At 52.7% G+C, this 26,049-nt stretch overlaps 1 protein-coding gene, 1 long non-coding RNA gene and 1 pseudogene across 3 annotated transcripts; 1 reads left to right on the top strand and 2 right to left on the bottom strand.

Annotated features, from left to right (window-relative positions):
- Positions 1 to 576: 576 nt before the first annotated feature.
- LOC309657637 lies at positions 577 to 5,624 on the bottom strand. The gene is made up of 2 exons (XR_014261869.1): positions 2,889 to 5,624; positions 577 to 1,712 (listed from the first exon to the last, which is right to left on the bottom strand). It is a non-coding gene; the product is annotated as an uncharacterized lncRNA (long non-coding RNA).
- A 4,181-nt stretch (positions 5,625 to 9,805) lies between these two features.
- Positions 9,806 to 11,602, top strand: LOC309657023 (vomeronasal type-2 receptor 116-like; annotated as a pseudogene). The gene has a single exon. The product of its transcript is annotated as a vomeronasal type-2 receptor 116-like (transcript).
- A 1,326-nt stretch (positions 11,603 to 12,928) lies between these two features.
- On the bottom strand, positions 12,929 to 21,043 carry PLPP2 (phospholipid phosphatase 2). The gene is given in 7 exon segments (XM_082455383.1): positions 12,929 to 13,337; positions 13,340 to 13,418; positions 13,670 to 13,846; positions 14,081 to 14,138; positions 17,361 to 17,635; positions 17,814 to 17,965; positions 20,877 to 21,043. Coding segments are annotated over 7 exon segments (1,155 nt in total). The 5' UTR covers positions 20,929 to 21,043; the 3' UTR covers positions 12,929 to 12,975.
- Between the last annotated feature and the right edge of the window lie 5,006 nt (positions 21,044 to 26,049).

A 26,049-nucleotide genomic window follows, 5' to 3' on the forward strand; every position in this document is an offset into this window, starting at 1 on the left:
TTCTTCTGCTGGGTCCTCAGCATTGGCCCCCAGCAGTCAGCCATGCACAGGAAGCTTCTCCCCACTTCTCCCGCCATGGTGCCTCCTCCCCAGCAGGTCCCGAGGACACACAGCTCCCGTTCTCTGTGCAGGGAGCCAAGGCCACAGATAGAATGCGCACGCAATGCGGGGTCACAGAGACGGGCTCTGCACCCCCGGGGAGCCGCTGGGGACATGCAGGCCACACCATCCCACAGTTCAGTGGGTCTGTGCTCCCTGCTGGAGGTCCTGGTGAATCCACTAAGATTTGGAGATAAAAATATGAAACCTAGCCAAATAGCCCATGACTTCTCCACAATTAGTTATGGAACAATTAATTGGAAACCGCATAGAATGAAATGAATGTAGACACAAACTTTACAACTCACACCAAAATTTACTCAACATTGTCCACAGACAAAGTTATAATGCAAAACTATAAAAATTCTAGAAGAAAACCTACATAACCTTGGTTTTGAAACCACACACCTCTGATTGGGACTTGAACCCACGTGCCGGGACTCGGACCCAGCCAAAAGCCAGTTTGGGGACTTGAGCCCACAGTCTTTTAATTAGAAACACTCACCTGGTGTCTGGACTTGCTGAGGCTCAGGTTCTTTGTGTCTCCAATTCAGCAAGAGGTAAAATGATAGGCAAGAAGTAGATTTATAGGATACTTGTGAGGGATGCAAGCGGGCAAGAGAGGGGGCTCTGCCCCAAGGATTAAGTGGGCTACATTTTTATAACCAAAGGGAAGTGGGGAGGGGGAAAAGACCGCCTTCATCATTCTTCGAGTTGAGGTCAGGCTTACATCACTGCACCTCTTTAGTATCAGGCAGGACACCTGTCCTTGGTCCTAAGGGTCATCACCTGGCTGAACCAGCAGAATGCAGGCCTCATTTGTTCCTTTCATTTAATGACCTAGGGCATCTCTCGTGGTTTTATTTATTTATAGTTAAGCAAGCCTGCTTCGTTCCTCGACGTTCAGATAGCTTTCTTGAGCGGTCATTAACTCACAGTGTTCTCCCAAAGTTCCCTAGGTTTCCCTCTCTATCTATAATCCCCTACGAGGACTTCTACAACTACCTGTGTAACTATCCTACTCTATCCCTATCAGTTTTGGTAATGAATTTTAACACAAAAATCCCAGAAGTCTACCCACAAAAGAAAAAAAAATTATAATGTGGACTTCAGAAAATTAAAAATCGTTACTCTGTGAAAGACCTTATTCAGAAAACCAAAAGACAAGCCACAGAGAGAAAAAAGTATTCACAAAACACATATCTGATAAAAGTACTCAAATTATACCGAGAACTCCAAAACAATACCATTTAAAATGGGTAAAGATCTGAACAGACACCTGGTCAAATAACATACAGACAATAAATAAGCATACAAACATATACTTAGTATCATATACCATTGGAGAATTACAAATTAAAACAAGATAGCACTGCACACTTATTAGAACTGGTAAACTCCAAAAAGGTGACAAAACTGATTGCTGGAGGGTGAGGAAAAATAGGAACTCTCCCTCTTTGCTGATGGAACGCATGTACAGCTGCTTCAAAAGACAGTTTGGCAGTTTTTTCCCAAAACTAAACAAGTCTCACCTCAGGATCCCACAATTGCTCTTCCACCATTTAGACAACTGTTTTGATAAACTATGTCCGCAGCACCTCCATTCATAATGGCTAAAAACATAAAGAAATCAGTATGCCCTTCAGTGGATAAAAGCATAAGCAAATTGGGGTACATCCATGTCACGGAAACTGAACATGCCACCCCAAAATATGTCTCTTTGGCATAAGGATTATTTGGGGCTGACGGTGTTTTTTTGGTTTTTTGGTTTTTTTTTTAAAAGGGACACATAGGGACTTCCCTGGTGGTCCAGCGGTTAAGACTCCCCCTTCCAATGCAGGAGGTGCGGGTTCGATCCCTGGTCAGGGAGCTAAGATCCCACATGCCTTGCGGCCAAAAAACCAAAACATAAAACAGAAGCAATATTGTAACAAACTCAATAAAGACTTTAAAAATGGTCCACATCCAAAAAATCTTTAAAAAAAAAAAAAAAAGGACACATAAGAATCTCTGAAACCCAAGTCAAGATGGCCCTTTTGTGAAGGAAATTTACATTTATAAGGGAAATCTTCATTTGAAAGGTTATCTCCCTCCCCATACTAAGAATAGAAGGGTGACAAAACCTCAAGAAATTCTTCTCAGTAGAAAAGGTCTGGATTAAATCTGCACAGCAACCACACCCCTGTTTTCTTTCCATTTAGAAGATGGTATTTCAAGTGACTTGGGCCATTTCAGGGAGTTACTCAGTTTTCCTGGGTATCTCTCATGCATACAAGAGGTACACATGTTATTAAACTTCTGTTTTTTTCCTGGTAATCTTTTATTATGGGGGGACGGGGGGGGTCTCAACCAAGAACCTACAATGATAGAGGGAAAAATTCTTTTTCCTCTCATACACATGCAATGGAATACTATTCAGAAATATAAAGGAATGAACCATCAGCCCATGCAAAGAACAGGATGAATCTTACATGAATTATACGAAGTGAAATAATCCAGCCAGAAGAGGCTACACATTGTATGACCCCCATTCATATGAAAATGTGGAAAAGGCAAAACAGAGACGGTAAACAGATTCTGGTGTGGGGTGGGGTGAAGTGTTCCATTTGATACTTAAGTGATGGATAACTGACACTATGCATTTGTCTAAACCCATGGATTTATACAGTCCAATAAGTAAATCATAATCTATTAAAATTTAGTTATTTAGGTTATAGGAGTGTCACACGATGGAATGCAGAATGTAACAAAGAATCTAACCAATCTAGAAATGTATGAAAAAAACTCACTGTTGTTGGTGGGGCAAAAGGTGCTGACTTCAGTAACTTTGGAAATGAACAGGCTCTGTAGACTAAAGGCAAAATGAACCACACATAAACAGTGGACTCTATTTTATAAAGGTCTTTCCCATGGGGTAGTAGCTACCAATACTGAAACCAGTATATCTGTAACCTGGAAGAGAACAAGCAATGAATTAAATAAATGACAGACAGTGGGAGGCAGTTTTCTCACCGTCTGAGGGGAAAGTTACAGATAATTAAGGGGAGGTTACAACATCCATGTGATAAAAGATCATGTTGGAGACATCAGTATAAACTCATCTTTAATATGGATAAAGACAATGCCACACAGAAATCTTCATAATTAGGTGAATATACAGTCAGCGAGGGGGAATTTCCCTCTTGAGTTCTTGCGGCTGAACCGATAATAAAATTGACACAAGACAGATTAACAGGAGGAAAAAACAAATTTTTATCCCTGCACACAGAGGTCTCATAGAAATGGGACCTAAGTAGTAGTCAGAGCAGGCAGCTTCTATACTTTTTAGGCAAAGAAACAATAAATTTGTGAGGAACTGACAGGACAAAGAAACTGAGGTTTGACGTGCTCAATTAGTGAAGAATCTAAACAGAGTCTGGGCTTCGGGAGTAAATTAAAGCAGTAGGGGCTTCCCTCGTGGCGCAGTGGTTAAGAATCCACCTGCCAATGCAGGGGACACGGGTTTGAGCCCTGGTCCGGGAAGATCTCACATGCCATGGAGCAACTAAGCCCGTGAGCCACAACTACTGAGCCTGCGCTCTAGAACCCGCGAGCCACAACTACCGAGCCTACAGGCTGCAACTACTAAAGCCCACACGCTCTAGGGCCTGTGTGCTGCAACTACTGAGCCCGCATGCTTAGAGCCCATGCAACAAGAAGCCACGGCGACGAGAAGCCAGCGCACCGCAACGAAGACCCAACGCAGCCAAAAATAATAATAATAAAATAAAACCCACTTGGTGGTGTATGATTGTTTTGAAAAAAAAAAAAAGAAGTAATGAGGTTTGTTCATCTAGGCTCCTGGCCCCGAATTCCTTGTCTCTAGCAACAGCGGTGTCCTTTTACCTCCAGATGCGCCTTTCACACAGGAGATTTATTTCCTGCTTTCAGGGAGACAGAGAGAAGGGTCAAAGTGTTTCTCTTGCTTCAGCCTGTTTCTTAAGTAACTTTAATTTAAAACGATCACTATGTCGTTGTGGCATATTTTGGAGCCGCCCGCCCTGAGCGCCAACAACTCACACAGGTTGGAATGCGTGCATAAATTTCCCTGCATTGTCAGCTGAGCACATTTAGCTCCCACATGTTTTAATATCATTCTCTGGTAAAAGGAACCAGGGCTCTTTGAAGAAATGGCTGATACTAGGACTGAGACAGTAAATATATCAGCCAGGATAACCCTGAAGTATAAATAAGAAAGTACCAAGAAAAAAAACCCACCGATGGAATTATGTCAAGGGAAACAGACCAATGGAAAGAGCTCTCAGTAGCCAAAGCAGGAATGAATGAAACAACCAAATACTGTAGTGCTTGGATTACAACCAAAAAGCCTAAAATATCTATCCAGTTGTCCACACTGGTAAAAATAAATGATCGCATAGATTTTTTGATTTTTTTAAATAAATGAGGTTGAATAGAAATCTCCTATGCAGGGGGATTCCAAACAATTGATAAGACACTCAACCATGCATCAAGGAAGTCAAGCCAACTCCCCTTTCCCAAAGTGTGGGGTCTGCACGGTGACCTACCTCCGTCAAGGTCATTGACACAAGGCGTCAGGAAACTGTCAAAGCCAAGAGGAGCCCAAAGAGACATAACAAATAAATGTCATATGATACCCTGGATGGGATCCTAGCACAGAAAAGGTAGAAGGGAACCCAAATAAAATATGGACATTTTAGTTTAAAATAACGTATGAATATCGGTTCACTAATTGTAACAGTTCTGTAGAAAACTAGAAAAAGAGAAGAAATTGAAAGTCAAATATGAGAAACCTATTGCATCAAACTGGAAAACTAGTGGAAATGGGTGATTTCCTAGTAAAAATACACATTAACAAAATTGACCCTAAAATAAAGAAAATACAAACAGACCAGTTAACCACCCGAGGACCTCTTCCCTCTGCTGGTTCTTTGCTCATTGTTCAGGGGTTTTTCTCTCCTGGGAAAAGGAAGGAACAGGGACAGAGATGTTCGGCAGCTCCCCTAAGACCAGACCCCAACCAGTGTCTTCAACTCTTCCAGCCATGCCACACCCAGTGAGGACATCTGAAGGAATCTCAGGGATTATAGATTCTCAAGTGTCAGGACTTTTTTGATTGCAAGTGACTGGACACACTTACTGAAGTAAAATAAATTAATATCTTTAAATGATAGAAGTAAACTAATAATTGCAAGAGGCAAGTTGAAGAACGGCTTTGGACCTGGCAGACCCAGGGGCTCACCCTTTCGCAGTGTGACCCGGTCCCTCTCCAGCCCTACCCTACTAAGTGCTCTGGGGTGGCCCATTCACAGGCAGTCTCTCTCACTGCTTCCGCGGCCTCCAGGATGAAGCCACTCAATGTCCATTCTACTGCGAAGGGTTTCTCCGTCCCTAGGGCTCCATGAAAAGTCACAGCTTTAAGTGCCTTTGGCCTGGCTTGGGTCACATCCTCATCCTTGAGCTCATCAGAGCACCCACAGGATAGAACATGGCATTGGCCAGACTTGGATCATGTAGGGTCAGCCCTCTGGAACTGTTTAGACTGGAAGCAGGTGAGAGGTAGTTCCCAAAGGAAAGCTGAGGTGATGGACTTGGACATGAGGACAGATGCTGGCTCAGCGAAAGCAGCAGAGCCCACATCGCTGACAGCCCACTGCACAGCTGTGGGATCGGAATCCCAGTGACAGAAGGGGTTGACTTAGGGTCAGGGGCTGCAGCCGCCCACCCAGCGCTCTTGCTGTTCTCCCTGGATGGCAAGCTCTTCCACTTGCTGAAAAGGCAAGGTAGGTAACTGGTTGTAAACTCAGGGCTCCTGCCTTGGGCATTGGATCCCTGCATCTCAGAGACTGGCCCAGAACAGCCCATGTGCCTTCGACCGAATGCTAGGATGGCAAGGAAACTCTTGCTCAGTGAAGCAGAGGGAAGCTCAGGGATTATTCCATACCATGGAATCCACAGTTGGCTGGCTTTCTTGAGACCACAGGGGGCTGGACCGTGGACGCACATGGCTCTCCAAGAACACAAGGCCTTAGTGTAAAACTGTCCACTGGGAGGCCCAGTTGCTCCCATATCTTTGATTCTCAATGAATATGAATGTCAAACTTTGTTACAACCAGAAGGCCAAAGGACTGCAGTGCCACCATCTGGCTGTTGTGGCCAGGGCCACACTCAACGTTTAGAGGGCCATTACCTAACTGGCTGTGAGGAAGGAGGCCCTTTTCCCAACCGTAGGGATATGGGGAATTAGAAAATCCCAAGGGGCTCTCTAGGCTGCCTAGGTAGCTGGTCAATCGCTCAGCAGCAGGGTCAGCTCAGTAATCGGCCACGGGGGCTTGACGGGGCCCAGACTGACCTGAGCTGGAGAACCACAGATGCCTGCCTGGATGGTCGGAAACCAAGGGCTGTTCTGAGACCTGTTTCTGCTGCCCACTCAGATGGGACAAAGGATTCATCAAGTCCCAGGAGGGCCACATCAGCCATCAAGAAGGCAGCAGCTGGGGGCTGGCAGGTCGCTGCACCCAGTCCTGCATAAACCTATACACGTCTACTAAGTACCCTCATGTGTCAGGGCTGTGCCGGACCTGGGGACTGCCCAGATAGAGTGGGGCCAGCATCACCTTCCCCGCCTGACTTCTGAGGCCCTTCACAATCCTTGACTGAGGTTAGGTTGGATTGAAACAGTCAGTGACCAGTGTGGACATTTCATTCTTCCACTGTCAAGAGTCCAGGACTAGGCAGGGCAGGCAACCAATTGTCCAGCTCAACTCCTGACTCATGTGTAAGACTTGAGGGTCTCTTTGAGGCCCCTGGTACCATGCAGGCCCTTATCAGGCTAGGGCCTCATGACCAGGTGAGTCCTATCCATCCTGGAGGCCTCAGAGAGATGGGAAAGAAGAGGGGGAAGTGGGCCAGTGAGGCTTAAACCTAACCCCAACCTTTAACTTCAAGCCCTAAACCCTAACAACCCTAACCCTGGAACCCTAGACCTTAGACTCTAAACTTTGACCTCTAACTCTAACCCTGACCCTTAACCCCTGACTCCAATCCCAACCCTAAACCCTAACATCCTTAAAGCCTAACCCCTAACATTTATATCCTAACTCTAGCCCTAACATACAAAAAAACTTTTACAACTGAACCAAACACAAACAACCCAATTTTTAAATGAACAAAGCACTTGAATAGACAATTGTCCAAAGAAGGTTTACAGATGACAAGTCACCTGAAAAGATTCAACATTAATCACTATTAATTAGTGTATAGATACAACAACTGATTTTTTAGTTGTATTCTGCAACTTTGCTGAATGCATTTATTTCTAGCAGGTTTTTGTTTTTGGTCTTTAGGGTTTTCTATAGATAAGATCATGTCATCTGCAAACAGGGACAGTTTTCTATTTCTTTGCATCTCACAAGTTTTAGTATGCTGTGTTTCCATTTTTGTTTGTCTCAAGATATTTTTAAATTTCACTTTTTATTTCTTCTTTGACCCACTGATTGTTCAAAGTGTGTTATTTAATTTTCACCTATTTGTGAATTTTCCAGTTTTCCTTCTACCATTGATTTCTAGTTCTATTCCATTGTGGTTAGAAAAGATACTTGGTATATATATCAATATTCTTAAAGAGTTGTGACCTAACATGTGATCTATACTTGAGAATGTGCCATATGCGCTTGAGAAGAATGTACATCCTGCTGTTGTTGGGCTGAAAGTTCCACATATGTCTGTTAGGTCCATTTGGTCTGTGGTGTTATTCAAGTCCACTGATTTTTATTTTTATTTTATTTTTTTTGCTTGTTGTTGGTTCTGTCTGTTAGATCTACCCACTACCGAAAGTGGATAGCAAAGTCTCCACTATAATTGTATGGCTGTCTATTTTTCCCCTCAGTTTAGTTTATGCAGAAAATTCCAATTAATTGATATAGTCACTCAGCCACCAAGGATATGGAGCTACCTCCCCACTCCTTAATTATGACCTTGACCTTAATCTCATCCTGAACCTAACCTCTGACCCTGACCTTAACTGTAACTTGGAACCTTAACCCTAACTGAATTTTCTTAGTTTTAATTCCCTAAACAAGAATATCTCAAAAGAATTCCTCCAATGACAGAAATATCCTTTTTCCTCTCCTCAGCCTACTGTGACTGGTAAACTGGATTTTTATTTTGTTAATTTAAATTAATTTGAATTTAAAAAGCCACGTGTCATTAGTGGCTTCCATATTTGGACAAAGCACCACATGGTGCCCTGTGATTAGCCTAATAGATAATCACCGCATGTGTGGATGACTTTGGATCCCTAATGCTCTTCCTTTAGTGCAGGTGGATATTCAGAAACTATATTTACATTCTGGCCTTTGGACTTGACACTGAGGAGATCAACAGGAACACCAATCACCCACCTAACACACCCTTAGGATATCACGTATACATTTCCTACAAAAGAGACCAAAGGACCCTGGAGAGCTCCCTGGCATGGCTGTCAGGAGCGGGCCAGACCAACCTGTATTTCACCTGTGAGAAACAGAACAAAGCCACTGCTGTCACTGCAGGAACCACATCAGCTTTTTCCTGCTCAGGGAGACACTGCTGGACCTCTACAAATTCCCACAAGTGGAGATGAAGGCGCAGTGGGGCAGAGCTGAATATACGTCCTGTCCAGCAACAAAATATGGCAGTAAAACAAATTAGGAGAGAATGTCCTTGTACATCGTTCAAGGTGGAAAACCGGAATGCACAGAACTGGAGTGGCATGTTCTTTACTTGACTCGGCAATGACAAGTGAGAGAATGAAGACTTCACAGACTAAAGTCAACCGCAGGAGGTCCTAGAAATAGGTTCTGAGCAATTTTTCCAGGTAGCCCTTCCAGTGACGTTGAAAATAAAATATGGGGAATTCCCTGGTGGTCCAGTGGTTAGGACTCGGCGCTTTCACTACCAGGGCCCGGGTTCATTCGCTGGTCAGGGAACTAAAATCCCGCAAGCCGTGCGGTGTGGCCAGAAAAATAAAGAAAGAAAGAAAAGAAAAGAAAACATGGTACAGAGAAACTCTTGCAGCTGCACTTACTGAAAGTAACGTTGTTTAATATCCAGATCACTTTCCGTGGCGGGTGAAAAGGGATATTATTCAAATGAGTATCACAGAAGTATTCTCTCTTGATTGTCTCCTTGGAGAAGAAAATGACCATGCTTTTCTCCTTCCCATTCAGGTCACTGAAGGTCCCTGTGGCCTTCTGCTGACTGTCAAGGGTCGGTCACCAGGTCTCAGTCACGTGGCCTCCAGTAGCGCTCCTCTGGCCTCAGGCGTGGTGTTGCTGCTGCCGCCCCATGGCTGGACCTGGGCGGGGCTGTTGGTCTGTGATGACGTGAGAGGTGAGCATTGTCTCTGGAGGCCAAGGAAAGACAGGCACAGGGGAGATCTGGGCACCCTTGCAGGGCGGGTGCCTGTTGTCAAGTGATTCCAGCCTTTTTCCAATTAGAAATTGTTACTTAGGACCCTAGAGTCACCCAGAAATGTAGTTATCAATTGTATAAACTGGGCTACTTGGATCCCAAAAAATCACACTGATAAAAATGAGGCCAACAGAAAAATTCTGGAGCATGTTTACGTCACATACGGGAAGTCAGCAGGCCGACAGGAGACCTAGGAGCTGTCCAGCTGCTGAAAATATGCTAAAAGAGGCTTAAGAAAAAGCACAGGTTTTAAAAATTGCAGTAGAACAGCACCCACCCCCGCCATAAGAGGTGCTCGATGGCTGACGGTACTGGCGGGGCTAGACTAGCAGGCTTGAGGCTGCTAAGCCTCCAGGAAGAATCCCCAAACCACACAGCCCCAGGGGGTGACCCTCCACAAAGTCCCTACCAATGGCCTGTTCGTGGTCGGTCAGACAGACATGAACGTCACGACCTCCACTGCTGCTGGGAACCCTTGAGCAGAAACCGCTACAGTAACCAACATTACAAAGTTTTTCAATTAGGATTTTATGTTGTTACAACTTAAGCAGGGATTTATTTGGTGAATGAGGAATGAATACATTATTTTTCAACTTAGGAAGATTTACTTAGGCAGAGCTGTCCTGTTTTGAACTACTGTAAAAGTTTTCAAAATACAGTAAAGAGAGCGGCATAATGGATTCCTCTACACAAACAGGCAGACTTCATAATTGCTAAATTCTGCCACATTTTCATCCCATTTTTGTACTGTGAAATATTGTCAGTCACAGCCCTTACAAAACTTCACCTGTGAAAAAGCAAGCATGACTTCCTACAAAACCACAGCACCGTGCTGCACAGAAATTCCTGCATGTGGTTCAACACTCAGTCAGGAGGGGTTCTCAAAACCCGATCAACATCAGAAGGTAGACGGAATGTTGAGCGTCGAGGACACGCCATGAGAAATGATATTTACCTGGCTAAGAACCTAGGAGTTTTCCACGAGAATCAACTAAAGAAACACCACCCCCACCCCCCTCCACGTAAAGAGGAAAAGAGAAGACTATTTTTGCCATAGAACCATAAGGACTGTAAACCTCAAATTACGCATGGGAGTTTCCTTGCAGCGCTGCTTGGGTGTATCAATATGTCCTAACTTCCAATGTGACCACACACTGACGCTTGGATTTGTAAGAATTCCTGAACCTGAAACACTGCATCTCTGCCCTTCTTGTCAGATGCCCAGTGTGTGCAGCGTCCTATACTCAAATAGTAAGAGAGAATGCAGCCCCCCGGCAAAGGCTGTGACCTGCCCAGCTTCTGAGGACCCTTTGGGGGCGGCTCTCTGCTCCGCTGCTCTCACAGCTGTGGTCCTCGGGGTCTTCGTTAAGCCCGAGACTCGCCCACGGTCAAGGCCAGGAACGAGACTCTCAGCTGCGTCCTCCTCATCTCCCTGTGCCCAGGCTTCCTGCGCTGCTCACCCCTCATCGGCCGTCCCAGCACGGCCACCTGCGCCCTCCAGCAACCACATCTGGCACGGTGTTTACTGGGCTGTTTCCACTGTTTGGGCCAAAACCATCTGTGTGGTCTTGACTTTCAGGATCGCTGCTCCTGGGAGGAAAGTTGGTTGGTGTCAGGGGCACCCGACTTCACCTTTCTCATCCACTCCCCAATCCACCCGACGCTCTGTGGAATCTTCCTGGGAACCTCTCCTCTCTTCACTGACACAGACACGCACTCCAAGCCTAGATGTGTCCTCCTCGCCTGCAACCGGGGCTTGGTCCCTGTCTTCTACTGTGTCCTGGGATACCTGGGCTCCTTGCCCTGGGGAGCTTCAACAGGGCTTTCCTGGCCCGGAACCTGCCCAGTACCTTCAAGGAAGCCAAGCTCCTGACCTTCAGCGTCCTGCTGACCTGCAGTGTGTGGGCCACCTCCCTCCCCGTCTACCACAGGCTGAGGGCAAGGCCATGGTGGCCGTGAAGATCTTCATCTTCTCCATCTTGGCCTCCAGTGAAGGCTGCTAGGCTGCATCTTTGCCCCCAATCACTGCTAAGACCAGACGGGAACACCCTGAAACGGATACGGAATAAGACAGGTTCTGGGTGCAGGTAAAACAAATACAGACCCTTAAAACTAAATCACCCATTTTGCCCAGATATTTGACGAAAGATTAAACTTCCTACTTACACTCCGGTTGAGCAGGTAAGCTCTGTGTGTTCTGCAAGTTTCAGGGACCCCGGCCCATCACTGATCAGGTCCAGAAGCTTCAGTCACCTTGGACACCTTCCTGGCACACGGAGTCTATACCTCATCGTCTGTTCCACCTCTCGACCCCCTGCTCCGGCCTGGGCCCCAGCTTCCTTCTACTTCCCGTTCTCTATTTTTCCCAATTACAAAAGTCTTCCCCACACTGAGGTTCTGAACCTATTTTCCCTCTTCAAGGTTTGTTTCTGGCCTGATCTATGCCGCTTGCCTGACGTTCAATTTTGTGGGTGGTGAGTGAGGAGTTCCCATTCCAGGGCAGAAGTCATGGGGGCCCGTTTCTGAAGCCCCATGTGCACAGGGGTCCATGTGACCAGAGGGAAGGGGTCAGGACTGGGGGAGTTTCAGCTTCACTGAGTCCTCCAGGGACACAGGGAGGGGACAGATGCAGGCGGGCACTACTGAGACGGGACGATCCGAGGGCAGAGGTCCCGGTCATTCGAGGGGAGGGACTCTGAGGCCTGGGCCGGGGCTGGGGTGGTACATCCCCAAGCAGAAAGGGGACAAGGAGCCCGCTCCAGGCCCAAACCCCATGTGTGATCTTTCAAAGTCAACGACAGCCACCGCAAGGCTCCACCTGGCAGAGCCCACGGCAGCTGCCCTCTCAGCGCACCTGAGCACAGCCCTGCACACAGTCAGTCTCTGGGGGTGCTGCAGAGGACCCAGGCTCCTGTGGCCACGCTCTTACCCACATCTGAACTTCTGCCCAAGCCCTTCCACTTGGGGGCCTGCACAGGGGCCGCCGGCAGAGGCCTCCTTACTGGGAGGAGGGAAGAGCTGGAAATACACCTCTCCACTCGACCTGGACTCAGGTCTCTGCTAGTCTCCCCGGCCCCAGGGGCCAAACAGCGGCAGGTGTCTTTTGTTCAGGGCTCTCTCTGCAGGGTGACACCCCGACTGCTTGTGCAGGTCTGCCTGACCCCCAACCTGAGTGCCACAGGAGAGTGGAACGGGCAGTCGGCCTTTCTCCTGCACCCCTCCTGCCCACGTGACCAGAGCAGCAACGCACGCATGGCTGGTTCGCTCAGCTGAGCCCCCAGCCGGAGAGCGTCTCCCCCTCTGCTGTAGGAAGAGAGTCCTCAGAACGGCCATAAGGAAGAGGTGCTGATAACATCTGTCAAGCAAACGCCCTATTTTACTAAAAATCCACATAGACGTCCAATTTCACAAAAACGGCATCCACTGGGATCTCTCGGTCCCTTCCCATACCCAACAAAAGACAGGGGTTCTGAGGAAGAGTCCCCCTCCACACGCTAGGGCGGCCCCAGGTACCCCCAGACCCCTGGCCCAGTGCATGGAGGCGGGGTTAGTGGAACCCACGCCAGGATCCAGCCTGGGGCCTGTGCAGGGCCTTAACCGCCATCCTGGGTTAGGGACCTGCCAGGACCATGGACACGCTCGCTGCCCACAGCCCGAGCCCCAGCTGGACGCGGCTGCGGCCCCAGGAGGAGGAGACCTCAGGGTCTCAGGAGGAGGGGACCCGCAGTGGCTGCAGCCAGCCTCGCCCAGGGCCAGTGTCAGTGATGGCTGGACTTCTGCTCCAGCTCCTCCTCCTCCAGGCAGTGCCGCGGGGGCCGGGCTTTGAAGAAGTCGGAGACGTAGCGGACCTAGCAGAGGAGAGGAGGGCAGGAGCTGACTGGGCGGGGACAGGACAGGATGGGGCGGCACAGGGCAGGGAGGGGCAGTGGAGCCCAGGAGCTGAGGGGCACGGTGGCGGGGGCAGTGAGGACGGCAGAGGTGGGATCTTAGGGGAAAGATGGGAGGAGAGGGCTAGGGTCCTGGAGAGGCAGAAAGAGGGCAGGAGGGCCCCAGAGGGGGGTCTCTGGTCAGGGCAGGGGGTCGGGGCCCGGGAGCTCACAGTGAGGCCGGCCACCAGCGCCCCCTGCAGGAGGCCAACGAGAACATCACTCCAGTGGTGTTTGTGGTCAGACACACGGGTGTAGCCCACGTAAAGGGCAAAGGCCACCAGGAAAAACTGCACGGTGGGCCGCAGCAGCCGTGCCCACTTCCAGCACAGCCGGGCCTGCACGTAGAGCTGGGGGCCAAGAGCAGCCGTCAGCATGGGAGCCTGCCAGCCCACCCCCGCCGGACGCACACACGGTGACACTGAGGCCAAGAGCCTGGAACCTGTAGGCCCAGGGCCTCCAGTTTTTATCGACAAACCAGAAGCCCATCCACCACCACCTCCACCCACCCCGCTTTACTGAGGCCCAGGGAAGGGCCTTGGCCTCGGCTCCACAACAAGCACGTCACAGAGAAACAAACTCACCGCCAAGAACATCATGCAGTACATTCCAAAGGAGGAGTGTCCAGAGTAGAAGGATAATCTGAGAAAGGAGAGCGCGGCAGGTTTCGGGAGGGCCCACACTCAGCACCTCTGCCGTCAAACACCCCCGGCCCCGGTCCCATCCTGCCATGCCTTCCAGAGTCTGGGAAGATTTCACATAGAAACACGGCCACTGTTGGACACCATCAGTTCTTCCCTTTCCATTTCTGTGACAATGCGATAGGGTCTCGCGGTCTTTAAGGCCTCACCACAAAGATGCTGCAGGCCCTGAACACAGAACCGAGGGCAGACAACTGTGTCCAGCCAGCAGTTTCACTTTCACCGTGTTTCTTTTCAAGACTATTTTCCACCTGTGGTCACTGATACAAGGCTTACATTTTCTTTTTATATAATTTCAAGTTTTAACAAAGGACATCAACGGACAAGAGAAAAGATGGCAGATTAAGAGACTCCAAAGGTCCATCCCCCCACCCCATAAAAGCAACTAAAAAACTGACAACAACGGTAAGAATCAGATTGGTGGTGGCCGCGGAGGGAGAACAGAGCTCACTTACAAAGAACTGAGATTGTCCGGTCCTGTCTGATGGCTCCCTGGATCACTGGTCGTAAATATTTACAGCAAATGTAATGGTCACCACTGCCCGGGGCAACGGATAGCAGTTGCAGCAAACAGACTAACCAAAAAGCTTGGGAGGAAAGGCCAGGGAATGAGAAGCTCTGGAGAATAAGGGCTGGGATTCCAGAGGCCAGGGCTGGGCCTCAGGGCTCAGGAAAGACCTGAGAAGGCCCTAAGCTCTCATCTCTGGCTGACCAAGCAAGAAGTAAAGGTTAAGGCAGAGTTGTCAACTGACATGCCCCAACATAGCACACAAAGCCCGTCTGTAAAATGAAAGTTTTTTTCCCCCGGTTCCAGGTATTTAAGGACATATCTGTCCAATCGCTAGCTGATCTCTCAGCTAACAGCAGAACTTCACGGCCACTCAGACTCTACAAAATTAGTTCACAACACTCACTAAGCAAACAACCAACAACTACAACAAACAGCAGAAACAAGCCCTGGGGAGAGTAGAATCTGATTTCCAGAGTTGCTAAATTATAACATTTAAAATGCCCAGTTTTCAACAACAACAACAAAATTATACGGCATGCATGAAAAAAATACGGGAAATACCCGGGGGAAAAAAATCTATTACTAGCAGCTGTCCCTGAGGAAGCCCAGATGTTAGACTCACTAGATAAAGACTTTTAATCTGCCATTTAAAATACGTTCAGAGAGCTAAAGGAACTGTGAGAATGATGTCTCACCTAATAGAGAACACCAAAAAGAAACAGAAGTTATAAAAAGGAAACAAATAGAAATTGTGGAGTTCAAAACTATAGTATCTGAAATAAATCACCAGGCAGAAAAAATCTGAGCAGGCAGAAGCGTGAACATGGAGATAGGTCAATCGAGACTTTTGGTCTAAGGAACAAAAAAAAAGAATGAAGAAGAATGAACCGCAGAGTCTTGTGGGACACCATCAAATGTACCAACATATATACAAATAAGAGTCTCAAAAGGAGAAGAGAGAAAACAGCAGAAAGAATAGTTGAAGAATATTTTCATCAAATGAAAAACATCAATCTACACATCCAAAAAGCTCAATGAACTTCAAAGAGGATAAACTCGAAGAGAGCCACAAAGAGACACAGTATAATCAGGCTACCAAAAGACAGTCAAGGAGAAAATCTTGAAAGCAGCAAGAGAAGGGATTCATTGTGTACGAGGAATCCTCAGTAAGATTAGTAGCTAATTTCTTATCAGAAACTATGGAGGCCAGAAGGATGACATATTCAAAGTACTGAAAGGATAAAAACCCCTGTGAATCACGAATTCTATATCTGGCAAAATGATCCTGTAAAAATAAAGGAGAAATTTAGACATTCCCAGACCAACAAGAACCAAGAAAATTCATAGCTCATACACCTACAAGCTCTACAAGAAATACTAAAGGGAGTCTTTCATGGAGGAATGAAGGATACTAGACAGTAACTCAAATCCACAAAAAAGCCGTAAAAGTCACCAGTAAAAGTAATTACAAAACATAAACAGCAGTGTTAATGTATTTTGGTTTATAGTCCTGCTTTTCCCTACATGATTAAAAAAAGAAAAAACAACTGCACATAACTAGACTTACTGGATCATTCCACAATAAATACAAACATCTCATCATTATGTTGTACACCTGAAACTAACAAAATGTTATATGGCAAATAGAGCTCAATTTTTTTAAAACCGCATAAAACAGTAATTATAAATCTATGTTGATGAGCACACAATGTATAAAGATATAATTTGTGACAATAACCTCGTAAGGGGTGGGGGTGGAACCATACAGCTGCAAATTTTTTGCAGAGTAAATACCTATTAACAGAAAAGGCAGTAATGGAGAAATTGAAATACAAACAAAAAAGATACAATATACAGAAAACAAATAACAAGACAAAGAACATTATATAGTGAGAAAAGGATCAGTCCATCAAGAAGGTATATCAATGACAGTTACAAAGATATAAGCACCTAACAACAGAGCCCAAAATACATGAGGCAAAAACTGACAGAAGCTACGACGTGGGTGAACTTGGAAACACTGCAGAATCCAGACCCAAAAGGCCACAGTGTGTGATTCCACTGATGTGAAACATCCAGAACAGGCAAATCCACAGAGACAGAGAGTGGGTTAGTGGTTGTCAGGGGCTGGGGAGGGGGACATGGACTTTTTTTGTGTGATGAGAATATTCTGGAATAAGATAGCAGGGATGGATGCACAACACGGGGAATGTACTAAAAACCAACAAATTGTACCCATTAAGATGCTTAAATTGGTGAATTTTATGCTTTGTGAATTTTTATCTAATTTTTAAAGAAGGAAAATAAGGACATCAATTAAATGAAGTGTTTCCCAGTAGAGACGGTGAGAGGACAGAGCAGAAGCGTGAGGGTGGGGCCTGAAATTGAGGGGAGGTGGGTCACTCCTGACCCCTCCTGCTCTGCTCCAGGGCCCGACACCCCTGGCGCCACCTCACCCCCCTGCCTGCAGGACACAGGCCCACGGGCACCTGCAGGCCTTGCTCCTGCCTGTTCTCTGCCCAGCGTGGAGCCTCTGTACCTTCTATAGCTGACAGCTCGTCCCTCAATATCCAGCTCCCGAGGGCCCTTCTCCAGCCCCCACTCTCCTCCCCGGGTGGGGTGTCTGCGGCCCGGGCCCCCCGCGGTACCCACCTGGACTCGGTGACGTCAGCAGGGCTTCCCCTGCACACCTCCACCTGCACGTACACGGAGCAGTTGACGCGGCTCCAGTCCGGGTCACACACGGCCAGGAAGTTGGGCCGCAGCCGGCCGGCCATGTACTTGGCCAGGTCTGTCAGCGACTGGCTCACTGCACCCCCGAACAGGAACGTCCCCAGCACCTTGTAGAGGGCGGCCAGGTAGTTGTTGAAGTCGGAGCGGGAGTAGAGGCGGTCTGTGTACACCAGGTAGGCCTCCCCGGCCGACACCTGCGGGGAACAGCCGGGGACTTCAGGGCCGCTGAAAGGGGTCAGGGTGCGCGGCCTCCCTACGGTCACTGGGGAGCTGGGAACTCCAAGGGGGCCCTCTTCCCCGCAGACACCACCCCGGGCAGGACGCGACCTGCTAACGCCCCAGCCCCCGCCCTCCACGCCCCTCCTGCCTTACAAGGATGACCGTGGCGGTGATGATGACGCCGGCCATGAGCCCATGGGTGATGGTGTCTGGACGGTAGGGGTACCGGATGGAGTCATCTCCGCAGTAGAATCCTCGCTTGTACGGGGTGTTCACGAGCATCAGGATGGCGGAAGGCAGAGAGGCTGGGGTTGGGGAGAGGAGGCCGGTAGCCACGAGGTTCTCTGAGCCCCAGGGCCACACAGACTGGCCTGCGCCGGCACCGAGCGCTTGGACGCCTGCCTCAGCCTCCCTCCGGGTCTCCTCACCTCCGAGCCCACCCGAGAGCCAGGAGGAGCTTTTCTCACAGCAAACGGGAGGTCACTGCCCCATTAAACCCCCTTGTGATTCCCCGTCGTCATCAGATAAACACCAACTTCCTGCCCAGGTCCAGTGTCCACCCCCTCAAGGTCGCCCACCCCCTCCCCACCTCGCTTCCCTCCAGCCTCCTCTCTGCCCTCTGCACGAAGCCGGCAGGCAGGGCCTCTGCTCACGTCCTCCTCGCGGCCCAGAACATCTCTAACTCCTTTCCATGCTTCTGGGAGCCCTCTCACAGCAGGAAAACTTCCGTTCTTCATGGTTCTTGCCTGTGTGCGACTATGCAATCACCATGTGATACTCGAATGATTCCCCTGGCTACACACAGCGCTCTGCGAGCACCTGGGGTGGGGGGGGCGGGGGGGCGCACCTGTCGTGTTCAAGGCTGAGTCCCTGGAGCCTGCTGGGGCCTGGCCTTGGCCAGTGTTTAACAGGCCGGCCAGAGAGATCAGGAACACACCTCATCCACACGTTGTCCCTGAACCGGCCACACGGTGACCCGACAGGCCCGGCCCAGGCCCCGGGAGCTCAGTGCAAAGGTACTTTCAGGAGCCACAAGTCATGACCGGGCCCTGCCTGGCACGGCCGCAGCCCCGGAGTCCAGAGGCCCCGCCAGCCAAGGGTGACCAAGGGCGGCTGGGGCACAGGGCTCCCTGCTCCCCAGGGTGGGTGCACAGAGACAAACCCAGGCAGGGTGCCCTTTGGCCTTGGCAGGGCAGGTGACACGTGGAAAAGGGTGTGGCTCTGCTGGGGCCTGACGACCGGAGCAGGGGGAGGGCAGGGCCAACTCCTCCTTCCAAAGGCCAAATTCAAGGGCCTCCGGGACCACCGTGTAATGGTGCTGATATAGGGAAAGACTCGGTGAAGAACACAGAGATCTGCCTCATGGAGCTGAGAGCAGCTGGGAATAAAAATAATAGGCACACGATGACGGGAATCGGGGAGGTGGCTGCAGCCTTCAGTAGGGTGTCGGGGAGGCCACACAGGGAAGGTGCCTTTAAGGAAGAAGTACAGGGGAGACCTGGGGAAGAACATCCCCCAGAGGGGTGGCCAGTGCCAAGGCCAGAGATGGGCCTGAGCCTGGAGAGCAGAGTGCTGGGGAGAGGGGCTCTGCGGCGGGGGCCAGGGGTCTCAGGAGGGTTGCAGCAGAGGGAGGGAGCATGTTTCCAAAAGACCTCTCTGGCCAGGGTGGAGGCCTAAGAGGAGAGGCTGAGAAACCCCATGGCCTGAGCAGGGCAGGGGCTCCCATGGGGGCCCGGGCATCAAGTCAGCCCCCCACCTCCTGTCCCCAAGCCCCAGCCCTCCCCCTTGGAGATTCGGGCACCCCCGATCAGAACTGGAGCTGGGCTCTCCCGGGATTCAGGGCGCAGAGCTCAGAGCACAGGAATGGAGTCTCCCTGTGCCTGTGCCGCGCCAGCTCAGATGTCCCCACAGCAGACACCAACAGAGCCTCCCTGCCCTGGTGTCAACCCCTGGTGTTTTCCCCAGGGCCCTTGTCACCATCTAAGACTGAACTGTTCGTGTCCTGAAGCTTCTAGACTGGGAGCTGGCTCTGCCCGGGCCCCCAGCACCTGGCACATGGCAGCTGCACCCAACCTAATCTAAGCTCCAACCCCCCTCCCCCGCTGCTGTGTGACCTCCAGCGGGCACCTGAACATCTCTGGGTGGAAACTGGGGAGCATAACAGCACTCCCTCATAGGCTGATTGGAGAAAAAGGTTTAATTATTTGCATGCTGCTTAGTGCCTGGCATACAGTCAGTGCCACACAAATGTTTAAATAAATAAGTGCTCAGGAAACGATGCCCAGGGTTGGCAGACACCACCTGGGGACCTCCAGTTGCCACCTGGCGCATCCCAAAAGGGGTCTCTTCTAGGACATGGGAGGAGAGCCTGGCCTCTGCCTGCAGTCAGGGCAGACCCCTCGGTCCCCAGCGGAGGAGCAGGAGCCAGACTGGGGGTAGGGCAGTTTAGGCTGGAGGGGCCCCTCCCTGCGCCGAGGGTAGAATTCCGGGCCCATTGTCCGCACAGCCCCGGAGCAAACACACAGCCTTTGTTTCCGGGACCCTGGAGGAGGGGCGGGGAGGGGGCCTCTGCCCCCAGCTTGGCCCGCAAACCCGCCCGACAGGTTTGGCCCGCGCCACACCGAGGCCCCCAGTTCCACAACAGCCTGCGGCCCAGTCCTTCTCCCGGCTCTCCTGGGCCCGAGCGAGGAGGGCGACGGGGCGCGGGTTCGAATCCCACCACTGCCCGTGCGACCCCAGCCAGGGCTCCGCCCTCCCAGAGCCCACTGGACCAGCCGACCCAAGGTGCGGGGTGGAGGGCCTCTCGGGGCGACCCGCGGCCGCGCCCCCCGCCCGGCTCGCCCGAGCCCAGCCGACGCCCGCGTGAATCACCGCCCCGGCCGGGCCGGGCAGGGCGGGAGGGGGAGGCATGAGCGGCCCCCGGCAGCGACTTCCTGCTGCCGCGGGCGGGGGACACCGACCCCCTCCGACCGGGGATGCGCGGGGGAAACTGAGGCCTGGGAGGGCGCGCGCGGGCGCCGGGGCACGCGGGGCGGGGGCGCGTTGCTCGATCCGCGGCCCGAGGGTCCTTCCCCGGCTCCCCCCACCTCCAGGGGGCCTCCGAGAGGTAGCGCCGCTGCAGCCCCCAGCCCGTCCTACAAAACTCTGCGGGGACCGGGGATGGGCCCGCCTCGGAAAGGGTCCTCCCACACACACCCGGGTCCCCGCGGCTCTTACCGACCAGCACGCACAGCACGTCGAGCAGCACGAAGACCCACCTCCGCTCCATGCCGCCCGCGACCCCCGGCGCCCGTCCCAGCGCGTCCCGTCGCGTCCCAGCCGGGCCGCGGGATCACATGGCCGGGGAGCCTGGCCCAACCCGGGAGGGGCGGGCAGGACAGGGGAGCGGAGGGCGGGGCGGAGCCTCCGAGGGGAGGGGGCGGACTCTGCCCCCGCCCCGCCCGATGCGCGCGGGGAGGAGGGGCGTGGGGAGAGCGCGGGGGTGGCAGGGGAACAGTGTCGGTACGAGACCCGCGGCAGGAGGGGCTGCGGGTCTCCGAGCTGCGGGGGGGGAAGGGGGGGTCGTCGGCGGCCAGCACTCCCCCCGCCCCCCGCCGGGAGGCTGAGGCTCAGGGACGGCCAGTCCGGTGTCACCCCAGAGCGTCCGCGTCCGGCCGCACGCCCCGGTCACCCACGGATTGGGTCGGCTGAGTCGAGGGTCGGGAGAAGGAACGAACAAACGAAGGAATGAGTGAGGGGTGAACGGACAGGCCAGCAGGAAGGGGTGTGGAGGAGGACGGAGCTCGGGCTCCCGCAGGCTGCGCCTCGGTTTCCTCTTTGGGGCACTGAGCTCCTGTGTGCCTGTCTGAATACGTCTGAATCAGGAAGTGCCTACAAATAGATGGGGGGTGTCACGGCTTAACTGCAGGGTTTTTTTTTCTTTCCTCCTGATGCTTAAAATCCTGGCAGCCCTTCCATCCCTGGCACTGGAAAGAAAGTTCCTCAACGCCCACCCTGTTTGTGCCAGGCCCTGCTCCTGGGTGGCACACTTCCTACCCCCTTTTACAGGGAGCAAATCGTGCGGGCGGTAGGAACTTGCCCGCACGCTAGGAAGGGTAGGGTTAGGGTCTGTGCCCTGCACGCCCACCTGGTCCCGAGGCAGCCCTGAGCTGGGAGGCGAAGGAGGTCCACACACCCACACGGGATCCTTGGGGCTGGAACCAAATGAGAGGCCTTGGGGAGTGTCACCACCTCCTGGAGAGCCCTGCCTGGACCTGGCGAGACACAAGGGAGGTTCTGCCACTCTCTCAAGGTCACACAGTGGCAAGAGGCAGGGCTGGGGCTTGAACCCAAGCAGCCTGGCCCCAGCCCCACCCCCAAACCACGTTCACCGGCCCACCCCCTCCAACAATCTTAAAACAGAAAGATGTTTCCTGGCTTTATTTTAGAGATGAAGGAAGCCGCTTCCAGAGAGGGGCATCCCCCGGCCCAAGGTCAAGCAGCTGAGACAGTGAACTTAGAGTCCCCGACCCTGCTTCCTGGGAGGATGAACAGACGCCTGCACCGTGGGGGGAGTGGGGGTTGGGAGAGAGCCAAGGTGTCCGGGGTGGGGGGGGAGGCGACAATGCACAGCTGATCTGTGGCTCCTCCACCATTGGCCAGACGGTGGGGTTGAGGGGGGTGTCTCTGGGCCGAGGCCCCTGAACCCCGGAACAACTTTCCCTAAGCAGGCCATCAGACACCGCCCCCCCCCCAACACACACTCAAAATATCTCAGCCCACCCCCAGGACATAACAAGGTTCTGCATGGAAGCTGCTGGACCTGGATTTTCCGCCCGCGGCGTGGCGGAGACAGTGCGGGAAGCACATCCCAGCAACCCCCCTTTCCAGCCGCACACCCTGAGGAGTTGGGAAGGCACATCCTAAAAATGCAGCTTCCTCCCTCACCCCCAGACTTTCTCCAAGGCTTCCAGAAGAATCAGATTACTTGCCGGGAGGATTTTTCTCTGTCTGAGCAGGGGTGGGGCTGTCGCCACGGAGCAGTTTCGGGCTCAGGGGGATCCAGCAGCCCTGGACTCCTGCCAGCGTGGCCCCGCACCGGGAAGGCTCCGGCTCTGTCCACTGGCTCCTCCTGCTGTAATCACAGGGAGGGGTGGGCCCTGTCATTCATTCATCCGTTCATTCATTCACGCAACGGAATTATACGTGTGAAGGTACCTGGCATATATGTTACATGAATGTTAGCCAGCGTCATTATCGTGGCACTTTTTTCACTTTAGCCTTGTGGCAATCGGGTGACTACTCCTCTCTGTGTAGTCGTGACACTTTCAGTTTAGGTAGGGAAGGTGCAACATGATACTGGCATCAATGAAATGTGGGGTTCTTTATTAAGCACCTACTGCGTGCCGGGTGGGGCCAGCCAAAGAGGAGTGTGGTGGGGCCCGACCTGGGTGGAGACCGTGGGGTTGAACACGGGAGGCTCCCGCGGGCAGAGACTGGGTGGGAAGGAGCATGGCCTGTTCCTGATGAGCTGGGAGACCAAGTGGCTGAAGGGAGAGCATGCGGCTGGAGCAGATGTGGCCACCCTCCCCTCCCTGCTGACCTGTCTCACCCTGCCCTTAAAATACCTGGGTGGGCTCAAGATCAAAATGTGGTGAGGGCAGCAAGGATTATGATCAGGGTTAAAATTCGGGCTAGCTGGGGAATCCCCCTGGGACCAGCAAGGCCCGCCCTGGGGGGAGCCGGGCTCGGAGGCATGATGTAACCGAGCCCCTAGTTGGGGCCCGAGCCTCACCTGTGTCTCCTGGAGACTGGGCCTCCCATTGTGCCTGGCGGTCACCGCTGCCTCACCCCACCTGAGGGGCCTAGGCTTGTCTCAAGGAAGAGGTGCTGGGCGTGGGCAGAAAGGTGCTGGCACACAGTAGGTGCCAACTGAGTGCAGCCTGCAGCCCCGCCTCTCTCTGCACGTCTCATGGGGCTCAGGCCACCCTGGAGTCAGCTCCTTGACACGGGCCTCACTCCCTGCCGAGGGTCCTGGAGCCCAGGCTGTACCCCAGGTGGCTGTGCCGGGTGCGTCCAGGCAGGGAAGGCTAAGTGGGCAGTCGGCGCCTCAGTCTCTCCATCTGCACGATGGGCACAGGCCAGCACCCGCCCTGGGGTCATAGTGAAGTGCTTGACCAGTGGCCTGCCCCACTAGGAAGCACTAGACAGAATGGTGGAGGTGGGCACCTAAGGTGGGCTTCCGTCAGAACCCAGCATCAATTCACCCAGAATCCCAGAACCGCGTTGCTCCCAGGACTCCGCCACCCCTCAAGGGCGCACCACCTTCCAGTCGGGGACAGGGTGACCTTCCCAGTTTAGCACTGAGTTCCCATCCGGGAGCCCCAGTCCCAGTGACGTCGCCCCTCGTGCAGGCCACCCCGACCTCACGGCCCCCTCCCACCCCTCCTGTGCTCTCAGACTGTATCTGCTGACCCCCAGGCTTGAGACCCAGGAGGCAGGCCAGCACAGACCCGGCGCTCAGTCACTGCTTCTGAATGAGGGTGAGCCCATGAGCAATGAACAGCCCGGGGGCCAGAGCCCGAACTCTCGCAGGATCACAGCCGTGCGAGACGGTCACAGAGCCGTCTTCACGAGACCTGGTCTCCACCTGCTTCTCAAGAAACGGGGGAAGACTGGGCAGGTCACACCATCGAGCATGCTGTCAAGCTCCCACCGCACCCCTCCGTCCCTGCCCGCAAAGCCACAGGCCCGGGTCCTTCAGGCAGGTTATGACTGATGAGGAAAAGTGACACAGGCGGCACAGGAGGGCCAGGGAGTCCTCCAAACCTCAGAGGCCAAGAACCCCCTTTCCGTGACCCCACCGCTGTCCTGTGTGTCGCCCAGTAGGGACAGCCCACCGGAGCAGGGGCTGAGTTCACTTCCGAAGTAATCACCATGGAGCTCAATCCCAAGTCTCCTCTGAGCAAGGGCTGCGGCTCCAAGTACGGGGGGCGGGGGCTGTGTGAGCAGGCATTGGACGCCCGCAGACGCCTCCACACTCCAGCTCTGGAGCCACCACTGCCCACCCTCCAATTCTGCTTCGGGGGGGAGGCTTACTCCAGGGGCTGGCTTGGCCAAGCCCCACCCACTGGACCCCCGAGATAGGGAGGCGCTACAGGCTCCAGTCAGCCCCCAGACTGGTGGGACGGGAGCGGCCTCTGCTGGACAAAGCCACAGCCCAGCCCTGACCTCCGGACATTCACAGGGTGTCCGATGTGCCAGGCGCCCAGGCTCCATATCCTTACAGCAACCCAGCAATAGGGCTGCCAGATTCAACGAGGACATGCACAGGACTCCATTAAATTTGAATCCCAGATAAGCGACAAATCACTTGTTACCATAAGTACGTCCCAAATGTGATATGGGATATACTTACACTGAAATATCTGTCTACCTGTGATTCAAATCTAACTGGGTGTCCAGTATTTCATCTGGCAGCCCCATCCCAGAACCACAAACCAGGAAAACAAGAACTGTGGGGACAGAAGGGTTGGCTAAACAGTGGGGTCGGGTCTGGACAGCCCAGTCCCACTCCAGAGCCCAGGGTCCTGGGCCAGGGAGGCCGAGGCCCCAGCCCAGGACCGTCAGCTTGTGGCCACCTCCTCCGTCCCCCTCCCAACCCCGGGAGCTGCCTGTGGGTCCAGCCTCCAGTGTGGCCCTGGCTGATGCCAGGCTCCTTCAGCAGAGGGGCTGGAATCAGGGTCACCTGATTCCATGCCATGGAATCCTGGCATGTCCCCTGGGAAGGCCCCTCAAACCAAGCACCCGGTATGGTTAGAATGTAGGTCACAAAAGAGCTTTACTGCCCCTGTGTAGAGTGGAGAAAACCCTGGACAACCTGGAAAACAGTAATAGTAGAAGTACAGCGACACTTCTCTTTGTAAGAAGCCCATCCCAGGGGCTGTGCAGGTGTCGCCTACCACCGGGGACGGAACGGGGGACCTGGGTGTGGTGCGGTGCAGGTGGCAACTCTGCCCTCGGGTCTGGGATGGAAACGAGTGGACCTGCAGGCAGGCAGGGCCTGGCTCACCATCAAGACCCCTGAACCAGAGGTGGACGGCACGTCGCCTCCCACTCCACTTTCAGGGCCTCTTTGGACACGACGTCCAGCGATAACCAACAGTATGAAAGGTTCCTGGTCAGCAGATGATGCCCCTGAGGGAGGCGACGGTCACTCTGCACCAGCTCAGGAGCCTCGGAGGCCCCTGCTACCTTGCAAGCAGAGTTCCAGTCCCCGGGCCTAGAGGGACAGCCTCCTTCGCCTGGCCCTACACTGCCCCCTGGCCCCACTGCTGACGCCACTCCTGTGGGCCCAGCTGCCACCCTTCCTGCCCACGTGCTCTGTGCTCCTGTCACTCCTCCCCCTGAA

The sequence above is a fragment of the Balaenoptera physalus genome (genome assembly GCF_965194825.1).
Source record: "Balaenoptera physalus genome assembly, chromosome: 3".
NCBI classification, from domain to species: domain Eukaryota; kingdom Metazoa; phylum Chordata; class Mammalia; order Artiodactyla; family Balaenopteridae; genus Balaenoptera; species Balaenoptera physalus.